Source organism: Camelus ferus, chromosome 11 (genome assembly GCF_009834535.1).
Source record: "Camelus ferus isolate YT-003-E chromosome 11, BCGSAC_Cfer_1.0, whole genome shotgun sequence".
NCBI classification, from domain to species: domain Eukaryota; kingdom Metazoa; phylum Chordata; class Mammalia; order Artiodactyla; family Camelidae; genus Camelus; species Camelus ferus.
In genome coordinates this window covers 17,775,735-17,793,788 of record NC_045706.1, presented here as the reverse complement: position 1 = coordinate 17,793,788, position 18,054 = coordinate 17,775,735, and the positions used below count along the sequence as shown (strand labels likewise).

The 18,054-nt window shown below is 45.1% G+C and overlaps 1 protein-coding gene across 5 annotated transcripts in view; it reads left to right on the top strand.

Annotated features, from left to right (window-relative positions):
* The window catches only part of RBM20 (RNA binding motif protein 20), a 180,880-nt gene that overhangs the window by 134,474 nt on the left and 28,352 nt on the right, over positions 1-18,054 (top strand). For all 5 annotated transcript variants that reach the window (XM_032490949.1, XM_032490953.1, XM_032490952.1 and 2 more), the window contains exons 6-7: positions 10,881-11,024; positions 13,510-13,641. In XM_032490949.1, coding sequence (XP_032346840.1) covers positions 10,881-11,024; positions 13,510-13,641 — 276 coding nt within the window. The remainder of the gene's footprint in view (positions 1-10,880; positions 11,025-13,509; positions 13,642-18,054) is intronic.

Here is an 18,054-nt window from a genome sequence, read left to right as displayed (position 1 = left end):
TGTATGTATGTGTTTTCTAAGACTTTGCCATTTTATTGAAGTGGACCATTTCCTCTGAGTGGGTAATTCTGAAACTTGAACAGAAAGAGAAAATGTGTTTGAAAAGTAAGGACCATGCCGTAAGGGTATTGTTGACCCCTTGGGAAAATGGTGACATCTGCAGAATGCTTCCTTTTTAGTTGTGTTGTGTCCTTTCCTGTCTACAACGTGCACTTTGGTCCCCCAAAGCTCTAAAGTTTTATCCCTCCTTTTCCCACTGATTGTGACCACTTCCTCTCCCCACTCGGTTTTCCCACCGTAGCCTCATCCCCCGGGAGCTACCGCTTCCCCTGGAAACACGTGGAAGGGGGTGAGAGATGCAGAACCAGCTGTCGAGCAAACTGCGTTTGGCCGAACCCTGCTAGAGGGCGCGTGTCTGGGTGTTTCTGTCCGCGCCTGTATTTTGTAAAGTTCGTGAGGTGAGCAGCTGCAGCCTCTTTCTCTCTTCTTGAGCTCAGGAGAGCAGGCCTCCACGTGCCATCCCTTCACTTGTTGGGGCATTCGAGCAAAACTTCAGAAGAGCAAGCCCAGAAGTGTAGGTTTTAGGCCCCGGGGGCCAAGTGAGTAGGGAGGTGAGGAGATGAGAAGGGAGGCCTGCCTGGGGTGAGATTTCTATTTCTTTATGTCTATTTATTTATGTTTAGGGGAGAAGTGCTTCAAGATGGAGCTCCTGTCTGCAAGCCTGTGTGTAAGAGAATTTTGTGGTTTCCTTCTCTGCACACTTCAGGCTGAGAGCCACGCCTGGTCCGTGGCAACTCTGGGTCAGTTCCAGGAGAGCAGAGTGGTTGGTTCAGTGAGCCTGTTGTTTGCTTTTGAGTCAGACGCCTGATTACATGACCTGGTGTCTGAGCGGGTGCAGGCGGCTCCAGCCCCACCCCTACCCCAGGGCCTGTTCCCACACTGTGGACCACGGAGGCAGTTCTCTTGCCCACAACCTGCTTTGAGCTCCCAGCATGAACGGGAGGGGGCTGTGACCCAGACAGGGGGGGCAGGGCTGGGTGGCAGGTGGACCAGGGGTCTGGGCACAGGAAAGAGAGCCCTTGTCAACTGAGCCCCTTTATAAAGGAGAGGGGGCTGGAAGGGTGAGGAGAGGCAAGGGTGGGACGACACTACGTCTGTCTGTGCCTCGATCCCGTCCTCCGGCACTGACCAGTGAACCAGAGGCCCTTTCCTTATGGAGGCAAGACACCTACGTTCAAGTCCCAGCTCTGGAGTCCCTCGGCTGTGTGGCCTTGTTCAAGTCACTTTACTTGTCTAAGGCTCCTTTTCCTTAAATGGGGAAAATACTCCCCTAATAATGACTTTTGAAGGTCAGATAAATAACTGGGTTTTCACTTGGCTTGTGATCCTTCTGATGATACCTCTCTGATCTTGGGACATCGTATGTGGCCATTTGAGCACAGCCTCCTGATTTGATGGTCAGAGCTGGAGGGTAGGAGAGGGGCTCAGGCAAGATCAGCATTGTCCTGCCCTTGAGGGGATCAAGTGAGCCGAGTATGTGATAATGACTGTGAGCTTCTTATGCAGTGCATAAGAAGTAATAATAATGGCTGTTATCAGGTAACGAGTCCCTTTTACCTGTTGCAGGGTTTAACTATCCTAAAGTTACCTCTGCCTGCTAGTTGTGTGATTTGGGTGCAGGTCTCAGTATCAGTGTCCCTCGTGTGCAAATCTGTCTAGGAATCTTGTGGTCATATCTGCTCCCCCTAAGAGATGTTGCAGGATTCCCACCACAGCGCTTTACTTAGGCGCAGGGCAGGCACAAGCAGTCTGCTGACTCATGATCGTGTGTGAGTACAGATTCCTTCAGATGCCTAGAGATGGGGCTTTCATCTGGCTCGAGCCCGAGAAGCAACATAAGAAACGTTTTTCTTCCTGCACTGGCAGCGGCAGGAGGTGATGGAGAGCCCAGACGCTGCTGGATGACGATCATGATCGCTAACATTTATATAGTGCTCAGCACGTGGTTAGCATCTTTGCACGTATTAGCTCATTTAATCCTCCAGACCGCCCTGTGAGGTGGGGAAACTCAGGCATGGGGAGACGAAGTCCCTTGCCTGAGGTCACACAGCGGGTAAAGGGCAGCACTGGATTTGAACCCTTGCAACCCGGCTCTGGAAGCCTCACTTTTAACCACTAGGCCCTCCTGCCCCTCTTTGAGGGTCCCCGAGTTCTCTTCCTTGGGATGATTCTCTCCCTGGTAAGCACCCCGCTCTCCCGACTCCCGCCCCACAAGCTTCTTAGCAGGCTCTGAGGCTGCCTCGAGGTGATGAGGCCTTCTTGGGCCTCGGCCAGCATTGAACATGGAGCAGAAGGTGAAGAGGCCGTCAGCCCGGCAGCCGAATTCTTCGGCTCCGTGACAGTGTCTCCCAAGATGAACTCAGACGTGTGGAGGCAGTTCTGCACACCCGGTGGAGGGGAAGCGGCATCATCTGACTGGTTTTATCGTTGTAAGTTGTGCAAAAAGGTTGGTCACATGAGCTTCCTGAGGGCACTCAGGGGACAAGGACAGAGTTTGCCCCCCGCCAGTCCTTGCATCATCAGTGAGTGGCTGGACGTTCACATCCCTCTGTTGGCGTCTGGTCCTCTTGTTGCCATTCCTGACAAATGGAATCAAATGTAGGCATGTCTTTTTAGCAAAACCTGAAATCCAAAAATACTGACCTTTGGAGACAATTCAAGAAATGAAGGGCTGACTAACCTGCTACTGAAAGTTGCTCTGTGAGGCTCTTTGAGTAGCAGGAGAGTCTCTCAGAAAAATTATTGATTTTTTTCCCCCTGCCTACAAATACTGACTTCCAAAGACAAGCAGTTACATCAAGGAGTAGTTACTCTGTAATCAAAGGGTGCTTTTCCAGGCTCCAGCGAGTGCTCAGCGAGCTCCTTTTGCATGTACATGTCTAGTGCTCTCCTGCTTACGTGACTTATGCTTTTTGTGAAAATTCAAACGAAAGAAATATTTGATGAGGGCAGTAAAATTCTTCCCATTTCCACCCCTTCTCAGCTCCCACAGAGAACTCGTAAAGGCTTTGATGTGTTTTCCTCCAGAAGTGTTTTCCAGTCCAGTGCCAGGGTTTTTTCTGCCTGATTCCACTTACGTGCATCTTTTCAGAAGCACATTTTGTGGAGTAGAAGCAGGAACAGCCAGGACTCCACCATTGTGGTATCATTATTGTTTGTGGAGCAAAGAGCAGTCCTTTTTTCCAAAGCTGCCTCTTTTTAAGCAGGAGAACACAGCCGCATGGGGCTCCGGGAATAAGCCTTCGGAAAGTAACGGAACTGCCACGAGATCCAAAACAGCCACAAGACCCCCCTCCGCCCTCCCCCGCACCCAAGCTTGGCTGAATTTACACTTGTCTCGGCTTGGTGGGAATGTGGGCCTTTCGTGTCCATGTTCATCTCGGACAGAGATGGGGCACTGAAGTGACAGTTGTGTGCTATGTTTGCTGAGGGTGAGTGATTTGTCGTTGTCTCCGGCCCCTCCCCTCCGACCCCAGGGTCCCAGGAGAGGGGTGTTCACTTTCACTTAAGCTTCTGCCATTTGACAGGGCAAAGGCACTTTATCTTTGACCGCCTGAATCATCATAAACAGAGTAATCAGGTTTCTGGAAGGGGCCAGAGGGGCCTTCTCAGGCTGTAAATAGCTTTCTTGTGCCTGCCCGAGATGCACTTAGCCTGCTGACTGTCCCCATAAAACCGCCTTGCAGTTTTCACAGCCACCTTGGAGTTTATTTAGTGCTGGTGATGGGGCCTCTCTGGCCTGGGACGATACGCATTGTTTTTATAGTTTCTTTCTCACCAGGACCCTCCACACCAGAAAATGTGTATAAGGAAACTGAGGCATGGGAAAATATAAATGTTTGTGGAAGGCCAGAGGTTTAAGTCATAGGTTGCCTCTCAGACTGCTGGTTGTTTCTGGAACATGTGTCTGTCCACCCTGGCCTTCTAAGCCCGTGGCTCAGAGCACTCTGGTCTCCTGACTTCCAAAGAGATGAAGAGTAGTAACTGATGTGGCAGATGAGACCCCTCCCCCACCAGTCCAGCACTGTCATTGCTCTTGTCCCCTCGGCAGGGGTCACCTGGTACGTTTTCGAAGAGAACAGAGTGGAGAAACAGGAGACTTGGGTGGGTTTTGTCTTCTGGGTTTTTTCTTTTTCTTTTACAAACCTGAATTATTTTTTCTTGTTGCAAAAGTGGTAAAATGGTATAAAAAGTTTTCAGTGGTAATAGAAACGTAAAAAAATAGAAAATTCAACCCTGCAGAGAAAACCAAAGGTAAACATCTTTGGCTGTAACTACATCGCTCTAGCCAGCACACAGGTGCATGTTTACTTACTGAAAGTATATATTTTGGGGGAAATCAGGTTAACGCATCTGTTGTGCAACTTGGTTCTTTTTCACTTAACGTAACTCAATACATATTTTAATTGATTTCTGGACATCTGCTCACATCTGAACATAAAACATTATCTTATGTTGTAACACCATCTATTGTATATGTTACCGTAATTTAACAAAACTGCGATTGATTTTTTTTTTCGGTGAGACCTAAGTTGTAATCACAAAACTACTGCTACTTAATTGCCCACAGATTAAGTCCCTTACCTTCTCCCAGACATCAGTGTCTACATACACAGTGCTGAGTGTGGACCAGATGACCTCCTGGTTTTAAGATTCCGTGACTCTAAAGTTTATAGTGATGTTGAAGTTGCTTAGCAGGTGAGCCACCCGAGACCCATAGGCAATCCGGCATGGATAAAAATGGATTTTCTCTAAGTCACAGCTAACATGCTTTATAAAATATTTGAAAGTGCCAATAGAGACATCTGTTTCTATCCTCCCAGTTATACCAAGATCCATAGATCTGGAGCCCAGGCCTGTTCACTATGTGTGTAGTATGTTCAAAATCAACACCATGGAAAAGAAACATTTGCCCTGTGTCCTCAGGTATGTTTAGCCCAAAACCGGCAGAGGCCCACAGACTGTGTGCCAGGTGAAGTTAGGTCCCACCTAAAGGAGATCAGGCCAGAGCAGAGAAAATTGTTTGTTGACGATTGAATCTATGCTTCGTAGCTCTAAGATACACTTTGAGAGACTTCTCTCACCCCACAAGCCTGTTGCCCTAAGCCATTTTTATTGCAACTCTGTGAGTTATTTGAACTGGGTCTGTTCTTTGAACTCATCTGCATCAGAGGGCGTTGAAAGTTCTCAGAATCTTCCTACACAAGTCTGCCCTTTTCACATTTCTACCCATCTATAAAAGATTTGTGGGTGACTTGAGAAGTCTGAGACTCAGCTGCATGAACCATTAGAAGCAGCACCTGGTTTTAAGTGAAGGGCGGGTCCCAGCATGTGAAAAGGTACTGTCCAGGCTCCTTGTCGCATGCGGGGGCATTCCAGGTCATGCTGGCCCCAAGCCAGCTGAAGCTGTGCCCCAGGCTGGTGAAGGATGATTGTCCCGTTAGGTTAGTGATGAGGGCTTTGGTTACAGCCCAAACACCTTAGGCGTCTTAGAGACTTGACCTAGGACTGGGAAGCTTCACATGCACCTGTCGCATGTGTGCCTCCTGAGAGGCCAGAGGCCGAGCAGCGGGTAAGATGGTAATGAAGCCTGGCAGCACCATGGCTCGTGAGTCTCTCTAAACCCTATCCTCTTCTGCCTAGAGCATAACTTCTGAACTATTTTGGTAACATTTAATTTTAATGTAATTTGGACTTACAGAAAAGTTGCAAGAAAAGTATAAGTGGGGAAGGATAGACAGCTCAGTGGTAGAGCACATGCTTAGCATGCAAAAGGTCCTGGGTTCAATCCCCAGTCCCTCCATTAAAAAAAAAAAAAAAGAACTTAAAAAAAGAGAAAGGTATAAGGTACCTCCATATGCCTTTTGCCTGGATACCTGTACCTTTTGGCCCATTTACTTTATTGTTCTCTCTCTGTGTCTCTCTGACTCTCTCTCTTTCTCTTTATTGTCTATCTGTCCATCCATCTCCATCTTTGTCTGTCTGTCCATTCATGTCTATCTTATCTGTCTGTCCATCCATCCATCTAAAGATCCATGCATGTTTTTCCTGAACCGATGGAGACATGTTACCCCTTCACCCCTGACTACATCAGCATGAATTTCCCAAGAACACAAGCTTTCTCTTACACAATCACAGTACAGATACATTTTCCCCCCTAGTCCAGGATCATCACAGCACGTCCTTTAACTGTCAGAGGTGAGGAGACAAATACTTATTTATAGAAACCTGCTGACGCCAGGCCTTGAACGAAGGCACTTTGCATACATTGTGGCATTTTGGTCTTCTAAACAATCCTGTGGAATCAATTTTTATTTACCCTGTTTTATAGACAAGCAAGCTCAGTCTTGGAGAAATTCAGTAACTTGCCCACGGTAGTCACTGGGGAGCAGGGACACAGACCCAGGCCTGTCTGATGTTCCCACTGCCCTGGCACTGGTGCCTGGAGACCACGAGGCACACACTTGGTGTGCCTGTCCTCGGAGGGGCAGCAGGCCGGTTTGTCTTTAGTATATGATGTCAGCTCTTCTTGCCCACTCAGGGAGCAGAGTCATTTCGGGACGGCAGAGCCCATCCGCAAGGTGCTCACTGCTTGGAGCTTATCTTCAGCCCTGTGAAGACGAGACCACCACCAGCACAGACAGGCCTGTCGGTGAACATATGCATGCTGGAACAGCCGATCACACGGAGAGGGAGGGCAGATGTTACATTCATCGGGGCAGGGGGTGGGAAAGACACAGATTTCCTGTTTATGCCCCATACAGTTGGGGTAAGTTATCATTATCCTGGATCTTAGGGTTTAGCTTGGCAAGGCTTCTGAGAGGAGTGGAATTTTAGGACTGTGAGCCACATAAGCACGGATATTTCACATCTGGAGAGGACTTAAGCTGTATAGACTATCTCCCTCATTCCAGACACTGGGGGACTAAGGCCCAGAAAAGAAAACTAGTTTGTCTTTGTCATGCACCTAATCGGTGGCTGAGCTCGGGCTGGAACCCAGTCCTCTGTCTTCCAGGATTAGGTTCTTTTATTACATCGGCAAGTCCTGCCTTTCTTACAGCCCAAACCCTTTGAAATTATTTACTCTTACCTCAAGCAGTCCCTGTTGTACATTTCAGGTGTGGCAAAGTACTCATGTGAGTAATTAACTAGTTACCCATTTTTCTTAATCAAAAACACAGACACACCGATCAGACTTTCTCATCAGCCTCAGATCTAATGAGGGTTACCGTATTGATAGAGTAAAGAAACTCAAAGCATGATCTCAACTCAGGTTTTTTTAAATGTCAAAAATAATGATCCTTTCTTGATGTATTATTATCTCCAAAGACCCTTAAGAACTTGGACTTCTTGGAGAACCCAGCTTGGGAATTATTGTATGGCATCATGCTGTCTGCTCCAGGCACTCACGGCTGTCTGTGACCCCAGGGAGCAGATTTTATTCTGGGAGTACCACCTGGACTGTGTTCTCCCTTCTTCTCACCCTTCCTCCCGCATCATTTCAGGTCTCCCGTAAGACATCAGGCAAATAATAACCGTATTTATATGAACTGTTTCCAGGAGAGATTAGAGTGATTATACATATAACTCTATACCTTTATGAATCAAATACAACTTTGAACCTAATTGAGTTTAACAAAAAGATATTTCAGATCGGTGACAGAAAGGAACGTAGAATGAACTATCCTAAATCAAATATTTGCACAAGAACACGACACGTAACAAATGTTTCTAACTGGATAGGATTTACCACATGCTCTGAAGCCAGACGTGATTTAGATTGGCCAGATTTTCATTCCCTGGCTCATTCAGAAATGAAAAATTGAAGGAAACTGGTTAAAGTGAGGTGGCTACTCGTGGTCACTAGAGATGGTTGGCTTGGGCCAGTATCTTGGCACACCTGTAATCCACCTGCAGTTCACCAGTTAAGAAACTCCAGATTTATATGATTAGCTGGAAGATTACTAAAAATCTCATGGTTATTTTAGATGACAACAACAGTGACAATAAAATCCAACTTCTATTTCTGATTAAAATCTTGGAATGAAATAATGCCATTTGCAGCAACATGGATGGACCTAGAGATTATCATACTAAGTGAAGTTAGGCAGAGAAAGACAAATATTGTATGCTATCACTGATACGTAGAATCTAAAAAATAGTACAACTGAACTTATTTACAAAACAGAAACAGACTCATAGACATAGAAAACAAACTTATGGTTACTGAAGGCGGGGGTGGGGAGGGATAAATTGGGAGTATGGGATTAACATGAAAAAAAATATCTTGGGGAAGAAAGCACTCAGGAATGTATTTTTAAGATTTAAAGGAAAACCGTAATTGAGAGCCGTTCGTTTTCATGCCTTTCTAACTCATCTGCAGTGTGACCTCATCTTGTTCTTTGGTGACTGGCACCCGTGAAGGTATTTACTCCTTGGGGGACATTTTCTACACTCAGCAGCAGTTGCTGCCCTCATGCTTGGATAAAAGCCTCTTGAGTTGTTCTTTCGGTCTGGAATAGACAATGAGAGAGGCGCTGGCCCTCGTGCCCGGTCACTAGGCAACCGGACAGGCAGGGCGTGATGATCGGCTCAGAACCTCCCTGTCTGTGCGCAGCACTGTGGTCCAAGCACGCATGAGCCTGGACCGACCACAGCAAAGTCACATGGGCAGAAACGTGCCTGGTTAAGACAAACGGAGCAGAGCACCCAGTCTCAGCCCTCCTGTTGATAAACTCGGAGGATCAGCCGCTTTGCCCTGCCTGAATGCCCAGCTGGGTCTGCGTCTCCGTGTGGCCCCCACCCTAATGTGGGGCAGAGAGCCTGCCTCTAAGTCCTCCTCCCATTGTCCCTGGAGAAGGGCACAGTACTCCTTAGCCAGGCTCACGCTCAGTCTCCCAGCTGATGGAGAGCTCTGCTGGCACTTCAGGGAGGCGTGGAGACGCTCTGGGAGCTGCCTGGCCCATACACTGAAGACTGTTCCCCTTTGGAAAAGTGCTTGACCTCTGGACACTGCAGAGGGAGAGGGCCGAGAGGGGCACTTGGGTTTCTCCAATTCAAGGCTGAACCATCCAAGGAAATTCTTATTGACTCTAATTGTCCTCAGTCCAAATGAGACAAATGAGGGCTTTTCGTGGTAGAATTACCCAAGTATTAGCCCTTGTTAGGGATGAGACCTCAGACTTCCCCACTGTATTATTGGAACCACATCAAATGTAATTAGAAGTTGAAGTTCACTTTACTCTAGAAAATGGTGATTATGCAAATGTGAGCTTTGCTATTAGTATGGGTTTGGAAAATTGCATCCTTCTCTTCCCCGTTGGTTGGCTTTCTGGCTACTAATTCTTGAACCTCCTGGAGACTCCAGACTGATTACGGTTTGCACAGACCAAACAGACACACTTCCTTCCTCTAGGAGCTTTGATTAGGCCCAGGTCTTCATTTCCAAACTGTATTCTTTGAGGTGCCTTTGGGACTGCTGGAGGGAGGGTGGCGGCAAGGTGCTGGACTGCAAGGTTTGCCTAGAGCCCTTTATTTGTTGAATGTATTGGGCTGGTGGGCAAGCTTTTGTTTGAAGAAAGGCTTTTAAGGCTAACAAAGCTTTGAAAGCCACTGCCCTAAACCAAAGGTTGTTGCTGTGAATGTCTATGTATATGTATTAGACTCCAACAAAGCTTTCCTATGTTCTTTTTTCTTTATTGGATTTTTAGAAAATTATAAGTCAAACAATATGAGATATATAAGAAAAAGGTTAAACATCTCTCCCCTTACTCCCTTCCAGTTCTACTCTTTGTTGTTGTTGTTTTTTCTTTGAAGATAACCAGTATTGACAGGTGGATGTGTATCCTCCCATGCTTTTCTCTGTCTGTGCTGACATCCTTTAAAATGTTTTTATTGTGGGGTGGGTGGGTATAGCTTAGTGGTAGAGTGAATGCTTAGTACTGGGTTTGTTCCCCAGTACTTCTGTCAAATAAAATAATAATAATAATAAATAAATAAACCTAATTACCTCCCCCCCAAAAACCAAAAAAAAAATGTTCTTATTGTGAAAAACTTTTAACATACAGAACAGTAGAGACTAGTATAATTAACTCCTGTGCACCCATCCCTCAATTCCAATAATTATCAAAATTTTACAGCACTTGCTTCATCTGTCTTTTTCCCATTCATTTTTGGGGTTTTGTTTTACAAAAATGGCATCATACTACACCATTGGCAACCTTTTTTTTTTTTTTAACTTAAACTACCTTAAAAATTATTCCTGATCAGCTAATTTACCACCTCCTTTTAATGGCTACGTAGTTTTCCATCGTTTACTCAATCACTATCCTATTCTTGGACATTTGAGGCTGTTTCCAAAAAATTTTGCCACCTGGTAAGTTACGCAATAAATGTCCTTGCACAGAAGTATTTACATATTGCTGTATTTATTTCTGTATGCTAGATTTCCAAAAGTGGGATGGTGGGATCATGGGCTATATATGTTTTAAGTTTTAGTCAGTGTTGCTAAAGTATGTTCTCCAAATATTGTAGATACACAACCTCCCACCAGCAGCATATGGAAAGGCCTATTTCCTCGTCTCTTCTACAGCCCTGGACGTGATTGCTCATTAAAAGTGCTATGAATCTTTTTTTGTAAAGGGATGGCATAAAATCGATGTTTTATACTTGCCTGCCGATGGATTCTGTTTCTGCATTCATTTTGTAAATTACAATCTTACCGTCGTTATTTGGGGGAAGATAACCATGAGGAACATCTGGAGTAGGGGCAAGAAGGAAACGCCTTTTGATGACCAACCACTGCTCTTTGTCCCCATCAGTTTGCGCAGCGGAAAACGGGTGCTGGCCGCGTGGTACACATCTGCAATCTGCCCGAGGGAAGCTGCACTGAGAATGACGTCATTAACCTGGGGCTGCCCTTTGGAAAGGTCACTAATTACATCCTCATGAAGTCTACCAATCAGGTGGGTCTGGGCACTTTCACACTGGTGTGTACCAGATAGACCACATATTGGTGGAGAGGAACCATATAATTTTTTTTTAAAAGAAGCTGTTCATAACCTAAAGGGGTGGGTACACAGCTGGCCTCCCGCTGGTACCGCACAGAGGCTTTCGTTGGCAGTGGTGTTTTGTTTCCTCTTGTTTCACTTTACCCTTCTTGTGATGGGTGCAGGCCTTTGTGAGTTACCTGGAGGTGAGGAGATGCTCATTGGCATGGAAAAGCTAACTGGCCCTTAAAATATAAATCCGATGGGCATGGGTCTTTTCGTTGTGTTACCAACCCCCTGAGTGAATGCTGCTCTCTCTCACCTTCTAAGCTTGTCATATCTGAGAGTGAGGATTTGGAGCCAGCCAGCAACTGACTGGGAACAGTTATTTTTACTCATGCTTGGTGTTAGCATCTGAGGCTTGTGGCTCTCATAGCAGGAGAGTAGGTAGGAGTTAATGGATGCCTGGTCAATCCAAGGAACTAAGAACCCTTAATCCATGAGGATCGGCTGAGTCTTTGGGGGCTAATATGTTTGTCTTCTAAAGTCAGAGGAGGAGTTTATACAGAGACTCATCAGAAGTAACAATATTTCGTCTTTTATTTTTAATATTTTTACTATAAGAATCAGAGAAACAGGCATAAGAGAAATGCTTTTCTTAATTAAGGCTTGAACTTTAGAGACTCAAAGCCACCTCATATCATCAGTGGTCTTCCTCCATCAACCCGGGCTTAGAATGCTCACTTAATCTCTTCAGTCCCCCTTCTCAGAATTCTATTTTGGGTAAATTTCCGAAATTCAGCTTGCAACATTAATGCAGTGAGAGTCACTGAATTTGTTTTATACCTATGTGACAGGTGAACTGGAAGTGCTAAGATGTTTGCAGGAAGAAAGAGGCACTTAAAGTCAGACAGAGAAAGATAAATACTGTATGATATCACTTATATTTGGAATCTTAAAAAAATACAACAAACTAGTGAATATAATATAAAAGAAGCAGACTCACAGATGTATAGAGAACAAACTGGTGGTTATGAGCCAGGAGGAGGGGCAAGATAGGGGTGGGGGAGTGGGACATACAAACTATTGGGTGTAAAATAGGCCCAAGGATGTATTGTACAATACAGAGAGTGGAGCCAATATTTTGTCATAACTGTAAATGGAAAGTAACCTTTAAAAATTGTATAAAAATTAAAAATTAAAAAAAAAAGAAAGAGCCACTTAGAATGTTGAGTGGCAGAATTTGAAATAAAAGCATAAAGAATCCTGACTTCGTGGTCTCCTATGCTTCTGGAAGAGTGGGACCCACAGTCCTGTGACCTCAGAGAAAGGCACCTGAAATTCAGAAACAAATATGAGGGAAGGAGGGAGGACAAGCTTGTTTGGCCCATCGAGTTCAAGGAAGTGGGAGATGAGGGCTCCCTTGTCACAGGCCGTGTTTCCTTCTTAACCCCGAGGGACCAGGTCCCTGCAGTGTCAGTACGGTACAAACCAAACAAATCTAAGAAGCAATGACAGTGACAAATCCATCCCAGCAGCTTCTGGGGTAAACTGACAGGTCCATCAAAACAGTCTATTTAGAAACTCCCTGTAGACACTGATTGAATGGAAAAGGTTGTTTCCTTGTGTTTTTGGTTTTTTAAAAAAAATTTCTTTAATCAGAACAGTTAAATAAAGAGGAGAAATGCTGTGGAAACATAACTGAGGGTTTTCCTCTCTCTCTGGCTCACAAAGACCTGGCCTTCCTTCAAGCCTAGGGAGCCCCTGAGGTTTTTTTTTTTAGTGTTGTTTCTTTCTTTGCAAAGAAATTGAGAGCTCAGATACCCGGGGCTTGTGTCTCTCTCTGTCTCCTGCCATCGCCACCACCAAATGGCAAGTTTTGCAGGGAACAGCCCAGGGTCACTTGTGCAACAGACTCACTCTCCCCTGCCCCCTTCCCTCGGAGAACTGTGGGTTAATGCACCCTCCCATCCCCAAGGGGCTCCTGTGGCGTGATGTAGCCTGGGATAGACACACATAATTAAGAATAATGTTTGGTAACCATGGGGATCAGGAGAGAGGGCCATCTTATGAGCTCTTTTGCTGAAGTTAACAAATAGGTTTCTGAACAGATGGGATCAAAGAGAGCTCTTCCTCGTACTGAATTTTTTTCTTTTTATTGAACACGTAAAACACGACTCTAAATGTGCTAGTCTTAAGTGTACAACTCCATTAATTTTTTACATGTGTGCGCTCATGTTATTACCACACAGGTCAAGATACAGAACATTTCTAGAACCTCACTCCCCTTCCCAGGCAATACCCCAACCCCATCCCAGAGGGAAGCTCAACTCTAACTTTTATCTACGTCAGTTTGTTTTGCCTATTCGTGAACTTCATATACATAGAATCATACCTTGTATGGAATTTTATTTAAAACCATTCAGGTCAAGTCTAATATCTATCCTTCCTTGCTTTCCAGGCCTTTTTAGAGATGGCTTACACAGAGGCTGCCCAGGCCATGGTCCAGTATTACCAAGAAAAATCTGCTATGATCAATGGTGAGAAGTTGCTCATTCGGATGTCCAAGCGATACAAGGAATTGCAGCTAAAGGTAAAGCATTCTCTCTCATTCAGTTATTCAACAAGCTTCAGCTGAGTGTCTCCACCTTGTCAGCCACTGGCTAAGTGCTGGCGGGAAGGAGAGGACAGGAAAAGATCCAATAATTATCCACTGTCAATGAGGATATCACATGGAAAGGCAGATATCATTAGAACATGGCAAGAAAAGTGCTCACTGAGATACGCTCAGAATGCAAAGGGACCCTTGAGACAGGATGATGAACCACATGGGACCCAATGAGAATTTTAAGGGAAATCTTGAAAGATGCAGCAAGAAGGGAAAGGTGGTTGTTTTTCAGAGTTGAGAGTTTCAGGCATGAACCCCTGAATGTAACCTCCTTCTCTGCCCAGACAGGTCTTCAGTAACTTTTTCTTCCTTCGTCGCCCTACTTGATCTCCTGTTCTTTCCTCCATCCTTTATGTCTTAATCCCCCTGCAAATCCTTTTAAGCAGCACATGACTAATTGGCCACTGTCTGAACTCAGGGGTGAATTCAGGTAATTCCAAACAGGACTTTTGTGTTTGTTTTAGCTTGTTCTACATTTCTCTTCTTTTCTTTCTTTCTTTTTTTGCTTTATTGTGAAGTATAACATAGAGACAGAAGAGTGGCTAATTATGTATTGTACAGTTTAGAAAGTAATAATGGGCAAAATCTCATAAATCCTATAAAATCACCACCAGAGTCAAAAAAACAAGACATAGGCAGCAGCCAGAAGCCCCTGTGAGTCCTTTCTTATGCTCAGCCCCTCCACCTCCCCTCTCCTGACTCTGAGAACAAGCATTTCCTTGCTTTTCCTTATTATTCTACCCCCTCTCTCTGCCTTCCTTAACATTATAGTTTAGCTTTGCCTATTTTTGAGATTCATGTGAATGGAATCACACTGTGTTCTTTCATTACTTCTTTCATTCAGCATTGTGCCGCCCATGTTGGGTGTGTCTGTTTATTTTCATTATTATATAGATTTCCATTGCATGACTATAAATTTGTTTATGCGTCCCGCTGTTGATGGACATTTGGGTTGTTTCCAGTTTTAGGGTATGGTGGACAATGCTACTATGGACATTTTGAAGCATGTTAATCCAGTACCCATGGCCAAGAGCATATAACCAGGGGATCGTGCATAACTAGAAATGGAATTGCTGGATCACAAGTCATGCTTACCCTTCACTTTACCAGATAACAGCATTTCTACTAGTGGTGTCTGAGAGTGTGCAGTGGTTCATCTTGCTAACACTTTGTCTTGTCCAACTTTTTCATTTTTGCCTTTCTAGAGAGAGTGTAATGGTTTATCATGGTTTTTTAGTTTTCCATATTACTGGTTGAAGTTGAGCAGTTATTCACATGGTTATTGGTTTATTGGTTATATTCATCTAGATCTTCTCTGCTGAGAAAAATTGTTTTAAGTCATTTGCCCATGTTTTTCTTTTGGATTGTGTCCTCCTGTTGGCTTGTAGGTGTCCTCTTGGCTGGAGCACTTAGTCCATTTGGAATTATTATAATTAATGCCATATTTATGCTTAAATCTAACTTTTTTATTTTGTACTTTCTACTGTCCTGTTTAATAGGGATTTTCCAGCTCACTTCAGCTCATTCCACATTTCTTAGGGTCCATTTAGTTCAAGACCCATAGCCCTTAATCCGCCTACAAGGTTCAAGTCAGAAGATGAAGGCTCCATGGTCGTTTCTAGCTGGGACTAGCATTCTGACAAGTCTACATATGCAGATCCGTAACGTGTCCACCAGTTGCCAAAGTCCTGATTCTGCTTTGCTTGCTTCTTCAGACAGAAACTTGGCAATTTTGTTTTTTTTCCTGACTCGTGAAAGCATGTTGCTTTTGTCAGACAAGTGAAAGATCCTGCCCCATTCTGTACCCAAAGTCCTTGTTCTCCTGGATTCTGCCCTGGGGGCTAAAATTGAATTTCTACACTGAATTCCCAGTGGAGCTTTTTGGCCTCCAAATGAGATGCTGTCATAAGTTTCTAATGAGGATTAACAGCAGTCCTCTGCTTCTTAAAGGACCAAGGCACTGCTGTCCCTTACCAAGGGAGGTTGTTTGGGGTGGTGCAAAATTGATGGGTTAAAGAGGTCAGATGGTCAAAGTTTGCGTTCAGCAGATGTTCACTGAGTTCTCACTGTGGGTGGGAACTGGGCCAGGCCCCACGGATATGGAGGTAGCAAGTTTGTAGAAGAGCTGACAGGTTAGTGGGAAGAAGAACACAAACAGAACCGTCACCAACCATGTGACCCACACCAGATTGGAGGGTGCTAACACCAGATTGGAGGGTGCTAGCACCAGCCTAGCCTCCACCCCTTCCTGCTTTGATGACCTTGGACAAATTGCTTAACCTCTGTGAACCTCAGTTTCCAGATCAGTAAAGGACTATACCTTGTGTTCTTTGGTTTTAAACATTTTTTTTTCATACATATCTCTTTGAGTCTCACAATCACCCTCCCCTATGAGGTGTGCAGGGTGGATAATAACAGTAATTATAATAGTACAACAATAATAACAAGACTATGTACCTTTAATTGAGTCGAGGTACTCTGGGTCAAGTAACGTGCCAAGCACTTCCATACATGATGTAATGCTGACGTCAGTCCCGTCACACAGGTATTATTATCCCAGTTTTGCAGATAATGAACTGAGGCTCATAGCAATTCAGTAACTTGCCCAAGATTATAGTTACTGGAAGAGCCATGATTAAAATCCAGGACTGTTTTGGTTTTGTACTATATCTGTATCTCTGTATTGTGTTTTTATGATCTCCGTTGTCCACATGAAAAAAAAAAAAAGGAGAGAAATCAGGTAATTTGCTTACAGTCACCCAGTCAGTAAGCAGCAGAGACGGTACCCTAACAGAGCTTCTCCAGCTTTACTGTGCATACAAATCTCTTGTGGATCTTGTTAACATTTCTGATTTCGTAGGTCTGGGGCAGGGCTGTGCCTGCATTTCTCACAAGCTCCCATGAGATGCTGATGTTTCTGTTTCTCAGAGCACACTTTGAGTGGCTAGAACACACTGTCCCTGACTTTTAGTAAGGATTCTTTGCTCCCCAAGCGGTCACACTGCGTCTGTGTGAAAGCATCTCAAAACATATTTCAACTATGTAGTAATGTGTGCGTTATGATCCCTGTGTTGACATGAATTAGCTAGCACTTTCCCTGCAAGGAACAGAAATTTGTCTCAATTAAGCATATCGGCTAAAGCAAAAAAAAAAAAAAAAAAGGAAAGTATTTGTGCATGTAACTGAAAAGACCAGGAGGAGCCCTGGCTGCAGGCACAGCTAGATTTGGGGCCCAAGTGATATCATTAGGACTTGCTCTCTCTCCCCTCTGCCTTCTGTTCGCTGGGCATTGTGGTTGGGGTCTCCCTGGGATGGCCCCTGACTGCCTCCGGCTGTCTCCTCTAGGTGGCATGATGGCTTCCGTGACTCCAGCCGCTCTGGCTCCTCAGCCGTCCATTCCCTTCAAGAGAAAGCCAGCGCTTTACCTGGTAGCTCCCACGGAAGTCCCGAGAGTTACTCAGGGCGAGCCTCAAACATGTGCCCTTCCCTGAACCAACCTCTGTGGCCGTGCTGGGACTGGCCAGTCCTGTGTCACCTCTGCATCCTGAGAGCAGGCTGGGAAGGAGGGTATGGTTCCTGGGGGGGTGGGGGGTAGACAGTAGACCACTGTATTCACACGTGACTCTGGGCCAAAGGGCTTCCACATGGGGTCCCACCAGGGCTTGCAGAGGTAGGGAAAATTTCCATTGGTCTTTCTCCTTAACTCTATCTTTTGCTCACCAAGCAAGGTGGAGGGAGACAGAGAGATTTGAAGATCTCCTCTCTTGAATATTTCCTCATGCCGGTAATCTTGTCTCCCTATAACTTGATGACAGAGATTCTATTCCTCAGGACATTTGGGGCAGAAACTTTCACATAACAGGTTTCTAACAAATGTGTGGAATGAACGAGAAAGAGAAAATCTGAAAAAACAATAAAAAGCGAGTGTTTTCCTTCCTGCAGACCTGCATGAGAAGGTCGGTTGCTCTATAGAGACCTCTCCAGAATCACAGCATCTTCCAACCAGAAGGAAATTGGAATAGTTCAAACCTGTGTGTTCCAGTCTCTCCATCCGAGAATTGTCAGTGCAATTTTCAGGTCCTTTTGCCCAGAGATTCTCATTTAGTAGGCTGGGGTGGGACTGAGGCTCCCAGGTGGTCTGGGGGCAGAGGCCTGTTTTAGGGCCACTGTTCTTGCCAGCCTTCTAGCCACAGAGATGGTCTCTGGCCTTGGGAAGCCATCTTGAGAGTGATCAATGATGTTCTTGGTTAGGAATCACAAATGATGCCTGAGGGTCTTCTCCGTGTAAGATGTGGTGCGGAGAGCTACAATGAATATGAGAATGGTCTTCACTTGGGG